Below are 21,424 nucleotides of genomic sequence, written 5' to 3'. Positions count from 1 at the left end.
GTGTTTGTGTTACGTGTGTGTGTATATATGTGAGTCATACGGCATTATTGTCATATCTCTCTGCTGTACATTTCCATGGCATTCACTCTAGCTTCCTGTTTGTCTCACCCACTTCCTGTTTATATGACTCCATGCAGGAAGACCCTCGGCTGAAAATCCCTGTGCACATGAGGAAACAGCCCTCACTTGATCCTGGTGACCTGGGACCATTACCAGTAAGTCCCAGCTCCAGCAGTCACTTGCTGTTTGTATGCGCATGTACCACACAACATAAATCACATTAGTTCTTATGTAGAAGAATACCTTAGAACATATCTGGCTACAGGAACTCGGGGTGTGAGGATGGCATGCTCAGAGCTAGTGTGGTGTATAGAATGAATCTATATAAAATGAAATCTGTATGTCTATATGAAATCTGTTGATGATGTCCCTTCCTCAGCCTGGCTGGGAGGAGCGAGTCCACAGCGACGGGCGGATATTCTACATAGATCACAGTAAGCAAATGTTCAACATATATATTTATATGTTTGAGCATGTCTCTGGAATCCCCCACATGGACCATTAAACATTTGATATTTTGTTCCCACAGACACTAAGACCACCCAATGGGAAGATCCCAGACTACAGAACTCGGCCATTACAGGACCAGTAAGTCACATGACCTGCATTGTTTATTCATTCCGTGGATTTTCCTGGCAAAGACTCATCATGATCTCATGCACTAGACTAGGTCATAGTCTATTTCAAGCACACGTTATAGATGATACCCAGTACATTTTGGTGCTCTTGGCAAGAAGTGAAGATACACACACACACACATACACACACACACATACATACATACATACATACATACATACATACATACATACATACATACATACATACATACATACATACATACATACATACTGTACCCTCCAGAATTATTGGCACCTCTGCTAAGGTTGACTAAACACCTGTATAAAAAATAATCTGTCGGTGACTGCCTTGTAATCTTACAATGAAAACAATTAGGAAAAATCCAACCTTGAAGGGAAACAAATTTATTTTGAGAAAAAGGAAAATCTCATAAATAAATAAATAAATATGTTTAACAAAAACACGTTGCTCACTATTATTGGCACACCTACTTGTAATATTATCCTATGACACCCCATAAAGTTGGAGAATATGAAGCAAGGGATTTAAGACAGTTCATCTTTACAAAATCTCCCCAGGTCGTCCAGATTCCTAGGTCCACACTTGTGTATTCTCCTCTTTGACTCACCCCACTGTTTTTCTATGTAGTTGAGATCAGGGGACTGAGATGGCAATGGCCAAAGCTTGATTTTGTCTTTAGCAAACCATATTTGTTTTTAACTGGACATTTGTTTTGGTTCATTGACCTGATGAATGATCCAATCATAACCAACTTTTAGTGTCTTGGCAGAGATTGACAGATTTCCTTTGAAAATGTTCAGGTGAGTTCAGATGAATTTCCTTTGAAAATGTTCTTGGTGTTCATGATGCCATGCACCTTAAGGAAGTTCCCAAGGCCTTTGGGAATAAAAACAGCCCCACAATAGCACAGCCCCTCCACCATAATTCTCATTAGGCATGGGGTTCTTTTCAGTATAGCCATTCTTCTATGTACGCCAAACACACCTAAAGTGTTTCTAGCCAAAAAGCAATTTTCATTTCATCTGACAATAGACCACACTTCCAGACAAAGTCACTGTACCATTCAGTAACTCCTGCTGTTTACATTGGTAATTAAATGACTGGACAGGCTTTTACCTGACATGCCCTCTAAATAATCTATTAGCAGTGAGGTCACTTTTGAAGATTTTGTTGGGGACTTGGTGACCCCAAGATGATGCCTTTGTCTGTACTCTCCAACAGTGGTTCTTATGGATTTTTTTGCCTTACCTCCTACCATCTTGCCATCCTCCGTACTGTACGTGGGGGCAAGATAACCATGGGTCTTTGTCGAAGCATGTTTGTCACATTTCCAGATTATTAGAACCGTTAAATCATTGTTTGAACTGTAAATATAGGCATTTTAACAAAGTACATAGTTGTCATAGACATTCTCTGACTTACAAATGTCAAAACACTTTCTTTTTATTTAAATGTAGTGTATTCTCTTGTCTTTCCGATGTTGAAAAATGACTAGAGGATGTACAGTAGCCTCTGTGTGAATTTATTTCCATACCTTTCATGAAAAAGAAAGTCATGAACTACTTCTGAAAGACACTCTAATTAACTTAAATAAATTGAAATTAGATAGGAAAATGCTTCTGTTAGGTTTGTCTATAATATTATTCAGGGGTGCCAATAATAGTGAGCAATGTGTTTTAGTTAAAAAAATATTTATTTCTTTGAGATTTTCCTTTTTCTCAAAATAAATCTTCCTTTCAAGGTTGGATTTTTCCTAATTGTTTTCATTGTGAGATTACAATAAATCACCAACAGATCATTTTTTTTATATCGGTTTTAGTCAACTTTAGCAGAGGTGTCAATAATTCTGGAGGGTACTGTACATGTATTAAGAGTTTAGAAGGCCTGTTAGGGAAGATTTTATTGAAACCTGTGAAAGAGGGTAGTTGCCACTTAATGCCATAAGAGGTCTTTGAGGACCAGTATTTGCTTGAAAAGCTTGCCAGTACTCATGAGGATGTTACGATAGGTGTTTTTTCACAGAAAGCATCCCCAAATCATGAGCTCCCTAAGAACCTGTGCACTCAATCTGAGGAATATGCAGAAACATGTGTTCAACCTATTTATTGATAATGATCTCTGTATAGGAAATTGCTAGGCATTTTTTTTCACACTAGTCATAAATCAAGCCCTTTGATGCTGATTTTAGAAGGCTGCAAACCTAAGGCTGTGGATGTGGAGTCTGGGATGGCCAGTGTCAGGTTTAGGCATTTAGCAGATTAGAAGTGGTTGTGGTGTCAAAGTACAGTTTGTGTGATGTTCTGAAAATGCACAATCCTAACTGAACATTTCCTAATTAATTTAAATTTTACTGCATTTGTCTTTTGCAGGCAGTGCCTTACTCCAGAGATTATAAGCAGAAGTATGACTATTTCCGGAAAAAGTTGAAGAAACCGGTAAGTACCACATACAAACATGTGCAATTCATTCCACCCTAATTTTACTTTTTGTTAGTTCAGCCACAAGAGCTGAAGCAATCAAATGGCGATTAAGTACCTATGATTTAAGGCATAGATTACTCTAAGGCGGGGATCACATTAACCAGCGGCAAGCGGCAGGTTTCCTATTGTTCTCTATAGTTCGGCAGCGGAACGGTGGCAACGCTGGCGTAACGTTAGCGTTGAACAAGCTGAGCGTTGAACTTGGTTCAACTTTCAAAGCGCAATGCGAGCGTATTCAATTGACAAACCGTTTGTGTTGCTTAGGAACGAGATAAAACTTATGGTCTGAGCGTTGCATTACGTTTGCCGCTTACCGATGGATGTTTTTTTTCCATCCCTCTTCCTCTTTCTGTCTTTGTCTTTCTTTTCCTCCTCCTTTGTGTATCTGTCTTAATCTTGCCTGCCGGCTCCCTCCTCCCTCAGGTGGACGTCCCCAACCGCTTTGAGATGAAGCTGCGCAGGAACGCCGTGCTGGAGGACTCCTACCGGCGCATCCTGTCCGTCAAGCGGCCCGACGTGCTCAAGGCTCGCCTCTGGGTCGAGTTTGAGGAAGAGAAAGGCCTCGACTACGGCGGGGTGGCCAGGGAGTGGTTCTTCCTGATCTCCAAGGAAATGTTCAACCCCTATTATGGGCTGTTTGAGTACTCTGCCACGTGAGTGTGATTTCTGTGCTAATCTCACCTCAAGACCTAGACAGTGTATGTCTTTGATTTCCACAGTGTGTTACCCCCATTGTGGCCAAATAGGCCGATCTCTCAGCAGCGTTTTATTTGGTTTCATCTCCTAACGGTGGACAATGAGCCTCATTCATCTAGGACTGGGCATGTTTTCAGTCTTGTGTAATGCATCTTCTTGGAATTAGAAACAGAAACAATGCTATGAGAAGAGCCACATGCTCAGAGTGAAGCTTGTTTTCTTGCTTCATCCACTTATTAAGAGATAGATAGATCATTAATAGCGTGTGGGAGGAGGGTGATGACTATTTGAAGTTTAGAAATAAAAAGGGGATTTATTCACTTGTAATCACAGCCACTCATATGTGTGTTTACCAGGAAATAAACAATTATATTGAATTCTTGACATGCTTGTAAATCTTAAAATGGCAGCGTGAGAATAATCGGAATTCCTTGTGTGCCTATGCAGGGATAACTACACACTGCAGATTAACCCCAACTCTGGCTTGTGTAATGAGGACCACCTGTCCTACTTCAAGTTCATTGGCCGTGTGGCTGGCATGGCTGTCTACCATGGCAAGCTGTTGGATGGTAAGTCTGGGTAGCTGTGTTCTTTTGCCAAATATTAGGTTGCCCCTCTGCTCATTGTGGGGGGTGTTATTAGGCACGTATGAGCTCTCGAAATAGAGGATGCCCGCTTATCCTTTTTTTAAAAAAAAACATCTGTGTGTGATATGAAGGTGTTGATCTGTCTTACTTTCCTTTCACTCTCAGCCTTCTTCATCCGCCCTTTCTACAAGATGATGTTGCAGAAGTCCATCACACTGCAGGACATGGAGTCTGTGGTGAGTTCATCAGCACTCCGCTGTAGAACATCAGAATGTGGTACCGGGTTACTGGTGTGAGTAAGTGTGTGTTCATGTCACCCCACAGGATAGTGAGTACTTTAACTCGTTGAAGTGGATTCTGGAAAACGACCCCACAGACCTGGACCTGAGGTTTACTATTGATGAGGAACTCTTTGGCCAGGTGGGCATATGTCCGGTCTCCTAGAGGCTGATGTCTACACCGTGTGGTTTTAGGTGGTGCAGGTGAATACGTGTGTGGGGCCTCCATTAACATGGGCTTTCTTTTCCCCAGACTCACCAGCATGAGTTGACTCCGGGAGGTGCAGACATCATAGTCACTGACCGCAACAAGAAGGAATACATACAGTGAGTATTATCGCCACCTAGTGGATGACAAACACAATAGTCACCCCACCACTAAACTATGCTAGGGGGCGTTGTTACCCAAATGCTTCACAGTAACAATTTAGCAGTCTCCTCATTTGTCATGACAAACACTTCCCTTGTTTGATGTGTCTGACAGTCTGGTGATGCAGTGGAGGTTTGTCAACCGCATCCAGAAGCAGATGACTGCTTTCAAAGAGGTGAAAATTGCTGTCCAGTCTAAATATTTTGCTCGCATACACCATTCAACTAATCTTTATCTCAGCAAATATGCCCAGGAAATTGCCATGAAAAATGTTCTGTCTTATGTTTATGTCTGAGGTGCTTGTGCCCTCTCTCTCTACAGGGCTTTTATGAACTCATACCACAGGACCTGATCAAGATATTTGATGAAAATGAGTTGGAGGTACTGACACTATAATAACGCAATAATAATCAACAAAGCCGTTGTAATAGTAATATTAAAAAATAGTAATATTATATCTTCCAGCTGCTAATGTGTGGTCTGGGAGATGTGGACGTGAACGACTGGAGAGAGAACACCAAGTACAAGAATGGTTACAGCCCCAACCACCCAGTCATCCTTTGGTTCTGGAAGGTAAGCGCTCTCGTCTGTGAAGGCTTCATCCATCCAGGTTCTAGCAACTGAGAAAGACTGGAGGCTCCATTCTCAACAGTAGTCTCATCGCACGCCAGCTTTAGATTCCTTAGTATGAAAGAGTGTAATGTGTCTAATGGCTCAGAGATCAGAGTGGTACTGGTCAGGCCTGCTGCATGTAGCGGGGCTTCTCTTTAACGCCTGCCCTTCTTGCACAGGCGGTGCTCCTGATGGACGCAGAGAAGCGCATCCGTCTGCTGCAGTTTGTGACGGGCACGTCGAGAGTGCCCATGAATGGCTTTGCCGAGCTCTACGGTGAGTTCACTTCGCCACTATGTCTTATTTAATGAGAGTTCCTATGAAGACAAACCATTTATCAGGTGTTATTTTTTGCTACAATATTTGTGGACGTGAGAGAATAAAAGAATAAACACTGGTTTGTTGACCAGTCAGTGTGAAAGACAAAACAAAAAAGCAGTTTTTCTTAGTTTCGAATTTCGCAGATACTGCACTTTGGCTTTGTAGGGCAGAGTCGATGAATGTTATGTGATTGTATCCTGATGAATGTCATATGTATCCTTTGCTGGACCCACAGGCTCCAACGGCCCACAGTTGTTCACCATTGAACAGTGGGGCACACGAGACAAACTCCCCAGAGCTCACACATGGTAAATATGATAGCATGTTATTATTCCTAAGGGTCACCATTCATCTTAACCTGAGGCAATATCATACATCTCCCTTTAAATTGTTCCTCCTCTCCTTCTTGCTCTCCCTCCATCTCTCCCTATCTCTCTGAAGCTTCAACCGGTTGGACCTGCCTCCCTACGAGTCTTTTGAGGAACTGCGAGAGAAGCTGCTCATTGCGATTGAGAACGCCCAGGGCTTTGACGGCGTGGACTAAGTCTCCTGCTTCTGTGCCTGACTCCGTTTGGGAGATTGCAAACGTCTGTGTGGCGCGTATGGAGCAACACTGGGGGGGAAGTGAAGGCCTCTGGAGTGGACTGAGAAACAGGGGAGCTGGTGGGGGGGCATCTGGAGTGGACTGAGAGACCGGGGAGCTGGTGGGGGGGGGCATGTGTGGACAGATCCCCACCACAGTGAGACTCCTGACGCAGGGCCCTGAGCACTGCTCTACCCTTCCTGCTGTTCAGACATTTGGAGAGCGCAGAGAGGGGACTGTACCACTATCTTAACTCTATATATCACCACTCACCTTGGAGGTTTACAGGAATCAGTTTTGAATGCCATGTACATATATATCTGTATACAAATCAAATGTATGCTATTCTGAAACATCTGTAGATGCTTTTTAACTATGCCTTGCAGCAAACGGATACAGATGTAATCATTATCTCTGTATGTTTCAATGTAAACATAATCTCTGGAAAGCTGCACTTTGTGAAGTGGGTGCACTAGCTTAGATAAACAACTGCCTTTCTTAGAAGATCAGGTTTTCTGGTAATAAAACAATAATATTATCCCTTCAGTAAGGTTTGATATAAGCATATTGTCAACATGTACAATCACAGTTAATATCAAAAGATCTGATAGTATCAAAGTTATTTTCCCTGATAATAGTATCAAAGCTCTCTTTTCTAGTACTTTATTCTGTGTGGGTTTGAAAGCTAGGACCAGACCTAAACTTGAAAACTACTTTCTGTTTGAAGCTGTCAGTGGATATTCCTCTTTAAAGTAAACAATCAGTTGCTGGTTGTGTCGGTTTCGTGAGCTCAGCTGATGGGCTGCTTCTCGCTGCCGTAATGCTGGCGGCTGTGTTCTCTCTCTGCACAAAGTCTTGTGGTTTGTGCCATCATGGCTTTCTACTCCACAGCATCCTTTTTGAAATAGGTTGGTATGACCTGTTACAAAAAACACACGTTTACACTCTGCTGTCTGTTTACAGATGACTCAAAATGTGCTTGACTTATTTCACTTTTAGTCTACTTTTGTACTCTTTTAGTTTGTTTTCTTTTGGTTTTGCCGTTTTGGAATTTCAGGCACTTTTTTAAAAGAAAGGACAAAAGGACAAACTTTTTAAGTCTTACTTGATCTCTGCCAATCAGCTCTTTTAAATTGCTGTTAAGTATCTTGGCTTGACCTGTACATTTGACACGAGTTAATGTTTACATGTAAACATTGCTGATTTTAAGCACATTCTTTCCCTCACCTGTAATTTACCTTGACTGTTAAATTACAATGCCTTTAATTGTAAGATAAGCTTTTATCGAAGATGAATTGTAATAAAGAAAGTATTGTTAAATATCATTAAAATATTGTATAACTAAGAGTTATGTCAAGATAGATTGCATAATTTATACAGATCTGTCCATTTGGACTTGTCAAGAAGTGCATTTTGTATCAGTGTGTGGATAGGATGGAAGGAAGTACCTTATTTAGGTTGAAGAAATTGTTGATTTGTTTTTCCCTGGCATGCCAAAGTCATTGCCATATTTTTGAAAAAAGAATAAAAGAAAGTTTCTCTTCATCTGACTAACAATTTTTGCTTATTCTGCAATGTTTCAACTCCTGTGGGCCTTAGGAAGCTACCTTTTACAGTGCTTCATAGCTTACAGTGCTATGTGTAACATGGTTCTAATCTAAGCTGAAGGGGTTTCTATTCTGACCTCGTACATTTTCTACTCTTACTTGACTCTTCGTTGTTCTCTGTGTTATAATCTTTGCTGTGGTAAATGTAATTAATTATGTTTGCTCAATGTAAGTATATCAGTTTTAATTCCAAGTTAGACCACTGGGTGGTGTTTTGTATCACAAAGTAAGTGGCAAATGCACTAAACTGTTATGCCTGGAAAAGTTAAAGGTGTCAGTTGTGATTCAACATGCAATGGAACATCCCTATTTATGGTCATTCACTTACACTATTTGGCAGTTTCCAAATACTCTGACAACATCTGATAACATTAACATCCAATATCAAATTTACTCTACATGTATACCATGACCAATGAGGGAACCCCATACGAAATGGAAAGGATGGCATACAGCAACAATAATAACTTTAACACTTTTTTTAGTTAAATGGAGTTTTCTAGATTGGGGCTCACAACCAGGATTGCATGTGGCCTCTTCCTCTGTCTCTTTTCTCCTCCCCAACCCCCAGGATGCAGGATTGGGGGGAACTCTGGAGGGTGGCCTCCCCCCTTCCCTGAAGGGGTCAGGTGATCGGTCACACACAATTCTATTCAGCCACTTGGACACTGCAAGGGTCAGTGGGGATGGGCTTCTCTCAGGACAGGATGACTCAGGCCCTATCCAATGGCTGAGGATCCATAGGCTGCCGGATCTCCTTTCAGGCAGCAGCAGCAGCAGACTGAGCATTCATAACCTGATGATGACTTTTACTCTATTGATCTGACCTCTGGCCTTACAGAACCCAAACCCGCAAAATGTTACCATATTGGCAGGTCCATGGAGCAAATTCAAGTCAAACTCCAACGTATACACACACAGTAACACAACCCCCAGTCATGGGCCATAGGGTGAACATAAATGAGGCCTCGTCTCACATATATTATGTAAGACCGGGTACAACACATTGAACTGGCTTTCAATATTTTGTTGTTGATTCACTGCCATCAACGTATAAATAGTGAGCAGATTCATCTCAGCATCAACATCATTAGTGTTGCATTAAAACGGACAGCAAGACTTTGTTTTAGTTTATAGCATCACTAGTGAAGTTGCATATGTTCATACTCAAACTAGTCCACTCCCATTAGCCATCATAGTAGCCTTTTCCATGCATTTCTCACTTTTCAGTGTTGTATTCTGTTGTGTGGGGTTCGTGTCCACACTGCATGAGGCCAGGTGAGGTACTCCATGGCAGCAGTATATGTTGTCCACATGGCCGTGTTGCAGCTGGGCCTATTGTCCCTTTACTGAATGAGGGTCCGGAGAAAGGGGAAGAGGTCACTTTCACCCCACAAAAAGAGACAAACAGTGGATCGATACTAGCCCTTACACAGCAGCTGGCTGCCTAAGCCTAGTCCAGTCGTCGCTCTGATTACTTTTTGTAGACCAGGGAGCATATTAGCATAAAACTGTTCACTTCCCAGCTCTGGCCACAGTGGTGTGAAGTGCAGGCATCATTGCATAAAAATAATGCAGAATCAGTCAAAACACTGTATAATCTGAAAGTGTAAAATGACATGATGAATATCTGTAAAACAATAGGATACAATACGTATTTGTGCTGTTAAGTGTGAAAATGTTATTTCTGTTTCTAATAGAAATGTGTGGTGCATGTAATGTGTCAACATGTAAACAGCTGTTTAACACCCTAAACTTGATTGCCATTTCTAGTGAAATTTGAATTTTATACATTTTGGTGAAAATCTTTGAGAGCCTTTCAGAAATGAATTGTTAGGCTATATGTAAACAACGTAATTACCCAACTTTTGGTCAGACTCAAAAATATGTCTCAACTGTGCTGTGAATAGGCCTATGTTCAAGAGGAAAAACATTCACTGTGAGCATTCATCTAGAAAGGACAAAATTAGAGTAGGCCTACATTTAAGCAACCAACTCTGCCACCAACTGTACTGAAGGCCCAAGAAACTGAAAGCTCTTTTGCACCAGGTAAACGCAGCACATGAATAATGCAGGATGTAACATATGCCCACATGGGCACAGAGATGGAAGAAGGCTTCCTGGTAAAGTGAGTAGAAGATTAGAATAGCAGTGTCAAACTGAGCACACCTTGACGAACCAGGGTTATATAATGGTTTTGTGTTGTCTTTCATGAAATATTAAGAGTTAAAATATAAACATCCCAAGGCCTACACCTCATTTTAGAAATAACTGGATAAGCCTATATATTTCATATAGTCTTGTATGGAGGATAACACAATTTTTGTATGAAGAAAAATAGGCCTACATTAAGTAAAATATTCAGTCATGCACATCTGTAAGCATGTTGACGGGATGTCTTATCAGTTGGTAAAACTAAAGCCTACCAGTAGGCTACAGTGACAGACAGTTTACAAAATATTACAATTATAATCAGCAAAATTTTTATTCGTCATAGGTCAACAAACAGCATGACAGGGTTGTCCCCAAGTTGGCGGAATAACTCTCAGTGGCCTTCATCATAATTTACGTTTACTGAACCGTACAACACAGGCAAGTGGGGTATTCCTCCACGTCGAGCTGAAAAAAGTAATCCCCTCTGCGATCAGAGGCGCGCTCAGTTGGGACTCGTAGTAGTCCTTAGTAGAGCTAGAGGCAGGAGCCCAAAGGTTCTAGCATGCGAGAACAATTATAATAAATGGCTTGTTTCAAACGGAAATTATATCAGCGTTTGCTGGTTTTTGCAGTAATTCTTCCAATCTCAGGTAAGTTGCTTATTTTGATTCTTCGTATGTGACTATTTTAGATGTTTTTGAGAAGCATCTACGTAGCGTTACGGACTTGGTTGTTGGAAGTGTCAGTAAACTAGGATGACAGCGTGTAGACTTCTAGGTGTGAGAACGTTGGTGTGTAGGTGTGTAGACTGCTGTGTGTGAGAACGTTGCATGTAGCTTATATTGTTGGCCTAATGTCCTGGAAAAAATGCATTTTAGATATGCACTCACTGGCAGATGTAGCGTCTTAGTAATCTAACGAACTTTCAGCACTGGACACAGAGGTGGTGCTCTGACTGTGCTGACCAATGCTGTTTACATGTATTATCCATAGTCAAAATGCCTCTATCGAGAAATAGAAGTAGATTGAGAGAGAGAGATAAGTGTAAAAACAGAAGTATGACAGGAATTTCAAGCTAGGGTAGGGTACCTCTATGGAATTCATTTTGTAAACTAACGTAGCCTAATGATGCACGTGGAAGTTGCTTTGAAGATGATTTCGCAACCTCTGTTGCAGAGCCTTGTGACCCTTTGAAAGAATGGGACTGACTGTGAATAACACTGTAAGAGCATTCACAGAGCATGTTTTCATGTTTTCAGGCCCTGAGAGTTTTCGTTTGTCAGTAGCCTAAACCACAAGGTTGGATTTATAGATAGGCCTATGTGGTAGAAGTGGTAACTAAGCCAGTGGAAGAGGTGAGATGCAAGTTAGAAAGTTTTTCATTTTTTGCTAGGTTATTAGGTGTAATAAACATGAGGTTGTGTATGTCCACAGTAGACTAATACATTAATGTAACAGCACATGGGTCAACAATCTCAAAACCAAACCAGGTCAAATAAATAGGTTTAGTTATTAGTAAATGCAGGCTATGATCTTCATTAGGCTATCTAATATAACCTCTTTTTTGTGATGTGATATAGATGTGTATTACAGGATGGGATGTAAAGAGATCATTGAAACTCTGAAGCACAACACAGTTTCATAATTTAAAATACAGTGTTCAGATAGAATTTCTACTAATTAATCTTAATTGAACAACTTCAGGTTTTAGACCATTCTTGCCATCTTGCATGTCTGTTTGTGATGTGTAAAACACCAGAGCCTTTTAAACACAAAGACACTGTTCATTCTGTCACAAGGATCCTAGTGATGATGATCATGCTGTGACCTGGCTCTAATAAAAACTCTTGAGTGAATAGGGCTATAGAAGCAGGCTCTTCACAGCCTGTGACTTTATGAGCCTTAAGTAATTGGATTAAATTGTCACTAAAAGAAATCTGGAAACTCAAATATGATTACTGTAGCTCGACATAATAAGACCTGTTGTTGGAAGGGTTCCAGCCCCTGCTGAGAGCTTTATCCCATAAACATCACACTATTACTGGCAGGCCTGGGCTGTGTGGGTTACTGGTAGGGTTAAATAAGATCAGTTAGACCCTCTCCTCTTTTGAATGGTTTTAGATTTATACTCCACTCTGTCCTTCTCCACAGGTGTTCTGTGTTTTAGCGAGCTGTTTTTCATCAAAGAGCCACGTGATGTGACGGTGATGCGCAAGGATGCCGTTATTTTGGACTGTCAGGCCCACGGGGAGGCCCCCATCGCCGTCAAGTGGCTGAAGAATGGAGTACATATTGCAGAGAACGATCGCATTTACCGGCTGTCCAACGGCTCACTTTACATTGCCGAGGTTGAGAGTAGGCGAGGAGACAAATCAGATGAGGGCTTTTACCAATGCCTCGCTCAGAACAAGTATGGAGCCATCCTGAGCCAGAAAGCCCGTCTTACAATCGCAAGTAAGTTTGGCTGCAGCAGTGCAGCACCTTCTCTCCCCTCTGAATGCGGATGTTACGGAAACTCACTGTGTCGTGAGGGAAATACTGTATGTGGATGGCCACATATAAAATCTACTTTAAACAAGGATGAGTTGGCCTTTCCTTGGGCATCAGATTTCATGACAGGCATCTTGAAACAGGATGGCACAATCTCAGATTCGACACCATATATCTCAATCCAGCAGTAGGGTGCTATCATGTTCTATTTAGTTTACAGCATCTAATCTCCAACCATGGACAATCCCTCTCAGAATCATAATAGCATGTATCGCCGTTTTTTTGGGATTCCCCAATTCATCTGAAAACATTGAGGAAGAGAGGGCATTAGGGAAGCTTTCACCCCATTGTGCATGGGGGTAGGGGATAAAGCCTTCAAAGCTAGAGGCCTGAGTCCCAGAAAGATACTCTGTTGAAGAGAATATGCCCATTGGTGTGCAAATGAGAGAGCCACAGGTTTAAAAGGTTAGGAGCTGACCAGGATGCTGGTTACCCCAGTGCTAAAGAGCATATGACCCCTATTCACAGGCCTGGGCTTTCATGTTGTTGCCTCATGATCACTAGGAATTGTTCTTTTGGAATGCCTCTCTTTTCCCTCCCCTACCATGCATACGTTGTGAGCCTGGCCTTTCTTTAGAAGGGGCAGTGAGGCAGTCTCAGTGCTGGGTTTTTCGGGACCTTCCTCTTGGGTGTCACCACCCCCCAGGCCATCTTACTTGCTGTGCTGCTTTTTCACAAAAGAATGTGCCTCTCTTTTCTCCCTCTTTGTGTGCGGTTTCACTTAGGAAATCTTACCTGCTAAGGAAGTGGGCACTCTTATAGGGCAACATTTTCAACAACAGTGATGTTTCACTGGGATGGCAATAGGACGGGAAAAGTATGCAAAGACATCACATCAGACCTTTACTTTCAATTGTGTTGTGGGACGAAGTGGGAAGAAGTTGCAAGTTCAATTTGCAAGTGATGACATACTGTCATCCAACAACTGATCCCAGAGGGATCTGGTATAGTTCATAAGTACCTGTGGCTTCAGGTCTGTATGCCACATCTAGCTGTGGAATTTAAATACTATCACTTGTTTCTTGTTTGGGAAAATAGTATAGGCCATACATATACCACTTACAGAAAACACTTGAGCAGACTCAACACTAGAGTTTTACCACAGGAGTTTAAAATTGGGATCATCCCATTTTGGGCCCACATTCCTTATCTGTTCTTATCCTGACAATCCACTGACAAGTAGATGTTGAGAGACAAGAATGTGTCTTTACTGGAAGAGATTTCAAGCTGCACTCTCCTGGGTCAACAGACTATTCTTATTTTCTTTACAATATCCTTAAAAAGATGAGATGTCATCTTCGGGGATAAAAACATGGCATGCCACGTTCTTTCGACTTATTTGCCCAGAACATACACCTGTAAATCCAACTGTAGTAAAAGACAGTTAATGAGCCTCAAGTTGTGTAACAGCTCTTTTAGGAATGGGGGTGGAAGCAGCAAATGTCTTAAAGCAACAAAATACGACTATTACCTCTCCCTCCCCCCTCTGGCTTAACAACAAGCATCAGAACCTGGTCCCTGGTCACTGTTTCACATTATGTGATTTTACAGGAGTGCCTGTTTGTGCAGTTTATTAATTGAGAGGGGTTTTTGAGGTTTATGTTATGAACTTAAAAGGTGGTAAAGACTGCGAGCAGAGTTTACAGGCATGTTTTAAAGGGACACTTAGACCTGCTCGACGGTCTGTCTGGGAGCTCATAAAATTTGCAGGTACCTGAGAAATGCTCAGTTGAAGAAAACAGAGGTGGCAACGGGGATCATCAAGATTACCACCTCTCCATGAAACTTGAACACACACTCACTCACACACATTCTCTCTGTCTCTCTCTCACACACACACACACACACACACACACACACACACACACACACACACTTTCTCAAACAGAACAGAGTGCAGCTCCTTATATGAACGCATAGGAGTTAGAAAGGCGGCCAACAGAGGAAGAGAGCAGTGGTCTGCATGTGATTGTTTTCTGCTCTGCTGCTCTGTAGAATTAATGAAACCCTTTTCACTCCGGCCTCCTTTTGTCCCTCTTGCCCCCAACTGCCCCTGTAAAGAAAAGGATTTCTTTCGAGGGCATTTGTTTGTCCAGAGATCAGTGGACAGGACAGCTGGCCCTATTCACCACTGGAAGGGCAATTATGGTAATGGTAGAGGTCTATAGAGGGGCTGGCTTCAGTTTAGTCACATTTTACTTTAAAAAACTTTTTTTGTACTTAGAAATTTTTATATGTCAAAACTGGCCGACATATTTACCATTTAGTTACCACATCAGTCACCGAAGAACAGACAGCATAGATTAGATAATGGATCTGAATTCTATATGCATTGATGTAAACATACAACTCAAAGTTGTTGTAAGTAATTATATCATTACTATTATTCAAAATGAATAAGCGTACACATACTTGCAAACTTTTGATGGAGAACCATTCTTAAGTTTTTATATCACTTGCTAATGCTCCTCGTATTACTTTTTACACATTACGAGACATTACATTGCAGGGTGGCATTTAAGCACCTTCGAGGAAAGGCTATGAAATGTGTGCTGGGAAGGTGTGAGTGTTGGCTCTCTGACCTCCCTTCTTGTGCCCTGTCCCTCACTGGGGAAGATTGATAGCCTGACATGTGTAGACCTTTTGTACCCTCTGCTCTGAGTCCTGCTCACCTCTGACCCCAAAAGATATCCTTCATTATCAGTCACAGAGTGCTATCTCCTGCATTTAAAAGTTGGGAAAGATTTGGTGATTGCCTAGCAGGTTCCTTTTTTCAGGTTTAACTTTTTCTATCCTGTCTATATACACTCACACATACAATTACATACACATATGTGAGTAAATGTACATATATACACAGATTATACATATGTTTTGAAGTATTGAGATTTCAGTAAGCTAATGTTTAGATGTGAATCATTGTAATTCGTGCAGTTGTGTGGATTGAAATGTTACTTTGACGTTGGACCCTCTTACTGTGTCATTGGAGGTGTGTGAGCTTGTGTTTCCAGAGGTTGGGTCAGCATCATTTAAGAGGAGGTCGCAACTTTACTCACATTTGCACTCTGTGGCTTGGCCTTCACTTGCAAGGACAAAAAATTGTTTGTATCCACTGCCTGGAATTGGGACAATGAAATGATGGCATTTAAGAATACTGACAAGTCTGTTCTTTAAGATGAGTCTTAGAATAAATTATAATACAGCTGCTTTTCCTGTGTGAAGTCTCGGGGCCTATTGCAAGGCCTAAGCCTTGGAGCTTATTTTGGGTTGCCATGGGATGCATCTGACTTCCAGTGGTTTAGCAGTCTAATAACTTGGACGGATAGAGGGGCAAACTCGCACAGTTTGGGATTGTGAAAGATGTTTAGATCATTTAAAGTGGAGTAACTCAGACAACCTGAAAGTTCTTTATGCCTGACATGAAAGGTTGCCATGGTTTCCTTGGGTAGCGGCATTAGAGGTCAAAGGACGGAACTAGCTGCTTAAATCTTCCTCACAATGCACATTCTTCTGAGTTGATCAGCGACCTTAAGATGCACTCAAATGCATCTTGAAAATCACCCCACAGAATTATTCATTAGAGCAGAGCAGGATATTTTACACACATTATTGTCAGTTTTCTTTTAGTTTCACGACTTGTCTATGCAGGTGAGTTTTTATACTCATCCCATGGATCAACATTCTGCCTGCAGGATAATTGCTAGAACATTCCAGCATTAAAACAGATGATGTGATATTTATGAGCTGGACTGTACTCTTGGCTTGACTGTTTGACCTGGCTAGAGCAGGACGAGATTAGAAACAATGGTGTAGTTGTGAGGCTGGGGCAAAGATATCACGGCCCATGATTGAGGAGCTCAGGGGGGTGAGATAAGAGCTTTGGTGGGGAAGCCTTCTGCCCCTTTGGCCACCCCACCCCCTGCCGCCTACAAGGCAGCGAGAGGCCAAAGTGCTCATGGGAGCCACTCTTTGTTTGGCCAGCTCGGTGACCACTGGGCTGTCCTGGAGGCTTTAAGCCTGGTGCCGGCTGGTCAGTGATTGATTTGTTGTGCTTGTCGGCATTGCATTCTGCTCTGCTGCTGTCAAGAAAGCGCATTCTTTTTCAGGGGCCCTCATTATTTATTAAAGGGGGGAAAAAGACAAACGTGTGAGGTCAGTGCTCTCTGAAAGCCTTATTCAGGGATTTGTTTGCCCCCATACCTACTTAGTTATGCAACTAGCAAAATATAAAATGTCTTCTGGCATGTTGCAAAGGCATTGAATAGATTGATCATCAAGAGCCATTTGTTACTACATGGAGAGATGAGTACAGCAGGACCATCGACTCGCTTGGTGATATTGCCATAGACACTATGCCACACTAGACAGTGAATGAAAGATTATGTCCTTTTCAAGCCCACTGTAAATTGTTATTTCCTTCGATTACATGATTTATTGGTCAGCTTTTACCAAACATTAATTTGTGGTAGTTTACCAATGGCTTTCACACTCAGCTCTGTGATATCAGCTTACTGATCGCTGGCATTTTGTTCTCAGTTAGATGGTGTTACCATTGAGGCCCTTCTCCATCACCTTAGGGTTCTGGAGATTGAGAAATGGGTGTCACCTCGATCACTGAGCGCACTCCAATTTCACATGAGCTGTCATGTTAACTGTTTCCTGCCAGACCCAGTAAGAGAGAATTGATGTGAAATTACATGAACGTATGAAAGCAGCACTCATCAATGTTCCAGAAAGGTTCATTTTCCCATTGCTTATTGGGTTATGGATGAGACTCAACGACGGGACTTAAATGTATTTATAGCTTACAGTGACGGCCAGTGGTGCATCAATAATAGATGTGAAAGAGCATGCTTAACTGTCTGATGCTGGACAGAGAGTTTCAGTGCATGAATAAAGTGTGTTCATGCCCAGGTGATTGATGTGCTACCTCACAGAGAGTCCCTACTAAACCAGTGGAGAATACCTGGCTACCTCAGTGTTCTCATTACAGACTGGTCTTCTGAAAGGCAGCTGTCAGTTACTTCAACGTTATCCCATCACGGCTATACAAAAGGCTGCTTTTCACTCAAAGGCGTTTGGATACAGTTTGGTTTCAGTCCCTTTTTGATGAGAAATAAAGTTTATTCACTCCCTCACTTCACTCATTTCACAGGTCATGACTCTCAGGTGAAGGAATACAAAATAAGCCTGTAAAACATGCTACAACACCAATACAAGGCAATGAAGTACAGCATGAGTTTATGGTGATGAGTGTAAGGTGGTGGTGTGGTGGCAGGTGAGCCCATGTTTTCCTGCAGGCTTAAAGCAACACCAAAGAACTTTTCCTCTGTCGCACGCACGCTATTTGTTTACTCAGCTCTGGGTTTGGAAATAATGATGTCCACAGACAAGGTAGAGAAAGTTGCATGATTTTATGAAAGTATAATGTATTGCAGATGCAAGTCAAATTTGTAGTTTCTTATGTCTCAATCCATCGAACTACAGATCCGCTACCTGATCTGGCAAACTTACATAGTGCGGTTATAGCCGATAGAGGGCCGCGAAGCGAATGCAGAAGTGCCGTTCACCCTGTTACGAGTTGATGAACCACTGAAACGATTTTGGAAGCATTATTTTTGGAAGCATTATTTTAAGGGTTTTAAAAAACTCTTTGGTGTTGCTTTAAATTTCTACATGAGTACAGCTCTGCCCCTCACTGGTCTGGACACACTCCACTGGACAAGCCTCTCCTCAGCTTGTTTCAATCAGGGCTGTGTAGAAACAAACACAAGCAACGGTGACAGGAACAGGAACACATCCTCTCCGGCCACTTCCTGAGTTTTAGCACATCTTGGAAGGCCTTGGTGGTGGTGGCCTGGAGCGAATTAGCAGTGTAGGACGCACTCAGCCGTTTTACTTGTCAACAGACACTCTGGCTACTCTGGTCCTGAGAGGACTCATAACAAAGAAGAACCAAAGAGTGCAATAGACAGATAAACAGGATGCTTGGCTTGACCCAAACATGCTCACACAGCTAACCTGTGTTAGGAAGGGGATTGGGGGCTATAAGGAAGGTCACTTAGGCACATGTCACTTATGTTTCATGTACAGGAGTGCTAGTAAGTGTAGTGAACTTATACTTGCGCTCACACATACTTTTCCTGGGGACAGAAATGTGTGTGTGTGTGGTTGTGAGAGGGGATTCATTTGCTGCAGCCATCCACTGTGAGATTCATTACCATGACAATATCTCACCACACACATAAAAATGAATTAATTCCTAGAAGAGCCATTTGGCATTTCCCACCTAGTGCTGTGATGAAAGATGCAAAAATGGTCTCAAATTGAACAGAGGTATTAGGCCTGTAGTTGCCTCTGTTGTACTCTTGTCATGAGATAGTGTGTATTTCCTGAAAGTTATAAACTTCATCTCAGCTATGGTGCCTAGTCTCTTTCTTCATGGGCTGAGAAGGCCCCCTTAAGCTATGGAGAGCCATTGGAGTGACCAGGGAAAAGGGGGACTGAGAGCTGGCCCCTGACGTCTCCAAGGGAACCTTTGTCCATGTTTGACCTGTCCACTGACCCACTGTTAAGCGAGCTGCTGGCTGCAGAAAGGCCGTCTGTCATGGATACGCAGGGATGGCAGCGGGGTGTCTCACCATAAAACAGGGGTAGATTCAGAGAGGTATGGAGAGAGTAACAGACCCACTGAAGGAAACAGAAAACAGAACATGCCTGCCAAGCCATATCGGTTTTGCTTGTGTTACTTTTGCATTTTTTAGTCAATATGGTAAAATTCCAGGGCCATATTACTGATTGTTTGCTGTGTTAGTCATTGAGTATAGAGAAAAAAAGAGAGAAAGAGAGAGAGAGAGAGATGTACACGAGGGGGTGATAGAGGTCAAAACCACATCCACAGAAACAAACAAAAATAAAGCTAATCTACAGACTGGATGTACACGAGACCTGGACTAAGGCGACCTGTACAAGTTGTCCAGTGCTGTGCAGCCTTGGTAATGAGGAACGATTTAGAGAGAGGCTGTGGGATTTCTGAGCTGCAGGAGGGCACTTTCTGCGGGGCCTCAGGGTTATTGATGGGCCGACTGCACAGCAGAGGGCCAGCAGGCTCTGCTTTGCGTTGGGGTGGCCCTGCATAGCCTTGCCTGGATCAGCCCAGCCCTGGCTAGGATTTGTGGAGGTCAGAGGTGAGAGGTGAGGTCACCAGAGGGGGCAGATGGCCAGACCCTCTTTACGTTTTGGTCAGGAATCCATAGGCATCTGTAGTTTGAAAGCAGGGCTAGAATGTCAGCTCGCTAGTGTGATGTACAGTAGTAAACCAGAATGACTACGCACTTTAGTAGTATTTCAAATGGGCTGTTCTTAAAGCTTGTGTTAAGGACATCAGCAGAGAATCTTTGTAATGTGATCCCCAGGTCCCCCCAAAGACACCAATGAAATAAATCTCAGTGCAATGCAGTGCATGTGTCTTATTTTGGAGGGGGGGCTTTAAAAACTAATCCTGTGGGTGATTTAATGCATGTTGAGGTGAAGTCCTCTAGAAACCATTTTAAGACACAGTTAGGTCCTGAGCCTACATGCCTTGCCTTTCCTGAGTATTTACCCCCCCCCCCCCCCCCCCCTCTTAAAACGTGAAGCCCTCTGGTTTTTATCTCCCTGGCAGACAAAAGGTCAGCTGTATGTTTTTGCGTTGTTCAGGGCCAGAGCACTGACCATTATTGGGAGGGTTTTGTGGATATCACAGTAGTGCTTAGTTGTTGGTCAATAATCAATATATGTCCTGCAGTTTCCCAATCCAGCATATGCTAAGCAGCAGACTGCAAACAAGTAGCCAGAAAAGGAGAGAATTCCGGGAGCTCATCCTTGTTTTGCCCTAAGGCCTTCCCTGGCTGGGAAGCCTCCTCGTCACGGTAGTTATGCTTTGCAATGGATTGGAATGTGTTTGATGTTGACTTGAGTCTTGCTCCCGTGAGGAACGTTGAGAAGAAGGCCTCTTGACAGGACAGTATCCCCAGGTTCCGTCCTCTGAGCTGGAGAGAAACCGGTGGGACTACAGTTAGTCCCCTGCTGGTCAGAGGGTGCATTTCTGTCCCTCTGCCGTAGCCGGCATGCCCACATCAAAGTTCCGCCACAGTGGGGCACACTGTTCCAGAGCTACAAGAGACTCAACAGCTCAGAACCAATTCAATTAAAAATGCCCAAAAGTGGAGAGGCTGGGAGCCCAGTGAAAGGGAATTGGAGCGGTTTGTCTCCCAAAAGAGATGGACACAAAGGAAGTGACCTTTACAGCAATGGGTGTCAGTAGCACAGGCGAGGAGCCCATTAGTGAAGCCCTTCCCTCAAGCCCTCTGCCTCAACTCAAAGCAAATTCTCACAGGCATTTGAGGCCTGAGCAAAGGTAACAGGCGCTAAACGAATATCCATCTGAAGGTGCAACGTTCACACGGGTGAAAAGCAAAGAACCACCATCTCATTTCAAATGGCAAAGGTGAGCTGAAGGAGAATTCCCTCTGCATGCTTTCC

At 42.7% G+C, this 21,424-nt stretch overlaps 2 protein-coding genes across 8 annotated transcripts in view; both read left to right on the top strand.

The window, feature by feature from the left end:
• The window catches only part of nedd4a (NEDD4 E3 ubiquitin protein ligase a), a 44,436-nt gene extending 36,301 nt beyond the window's left edge, over positions 1-8,135 (top strand). For all 7 annotated transcript variants that reach the window (XM_042061345.1, XM_042061342.1, XM_042061341.1 and 4 more), the window contains 15 exons: positions 138-215; positions 440-494; positions 590-648; positions 3,033-3,098; positions 3,567-3,796; positions 4,287-4,408; positions 4,592-4,662; positions 4,751-4,846; positions 4,958-5,031; positions 5,189-5,249; positions 5,396-5,455; positions 5,540-5,647; positions 5,866-5,962; positions 6,243-6,315; positions 6,449-8,135. In XM_042061345.1, the coding sequence (XP_041917279.1) occupies positions 138-215; positions 440-494; positions 590-648; positions 3,033-3,098; positions 3,567-3,796; positions 4,287-4,408; positions 4,592-4,662; positions 4,751-4,846; positions 4,958-5,031; positions 5,189-5,249; positions 5,396-5,455; positions 5,540-5,647; positions 5,866-5,962; positions 6,243-6,315; positions 6,449-6,551 (1,353 nt within the window). In that variant the 3' untranslated portion in view covers positions 6,552-8,135. The remainder of the gene's footprint in view (positions 1-137; positions 216-439; positions 495-589; positions 649-3,032; positions 3,099-3,566; positions 3,797-4,286; positions 4,409-4,591; positions 4,663-4,750; positions 4,847-4,957; positions 5,032-5,188; positions 5,250-5,395; positions 5,456-5,539; positions 5,648-5,865; positions 5,963-6,242; positions 6,316-6,448) is intronic.
• A 2,749-nt stretch (positions 8,136-10,884) lies between these two features.
• The window catches only part of prtga (protogenin homolog a (Gallus gallus)), a 34,977-nt gene continuing 24,437 nt past the window's right edge, over positions 10,885-21,424 (top strand). Inside the window, exons 1-2 of the mRNA XM_042062479.1 lie at positions 10,885-11,001; positions 12,503-12,805. Coding sequence (XP_041918413.1) covers positions 10,935-11,001; positions 12,503-12,805 — 370 coding nt within the window. The 5' untranslated portion in view covers positions 10,885-10,934. The remainder of the gene's footprint in view (positions 11,002-12,502; positions 12,806-21,424) is intronic.

Source organism: Alosa sapidissima, chromosome 14 (genome assembly GCF_018492685.1).
Source record: "Alosa sapidissima isolate fAloSap1 chromosome 14, fAloSap1.pri, whole genome shotgun sequence".
Lineage (NCBI taxonomy): Eukaryota > Metazoa > Chordata > Actinopteri > Clupeiformes > Clupeidae > Alosa > Alosa sapidissima.
This window is presented reverse-complemented; position numbering and strand designations above follow the sequence as displayed.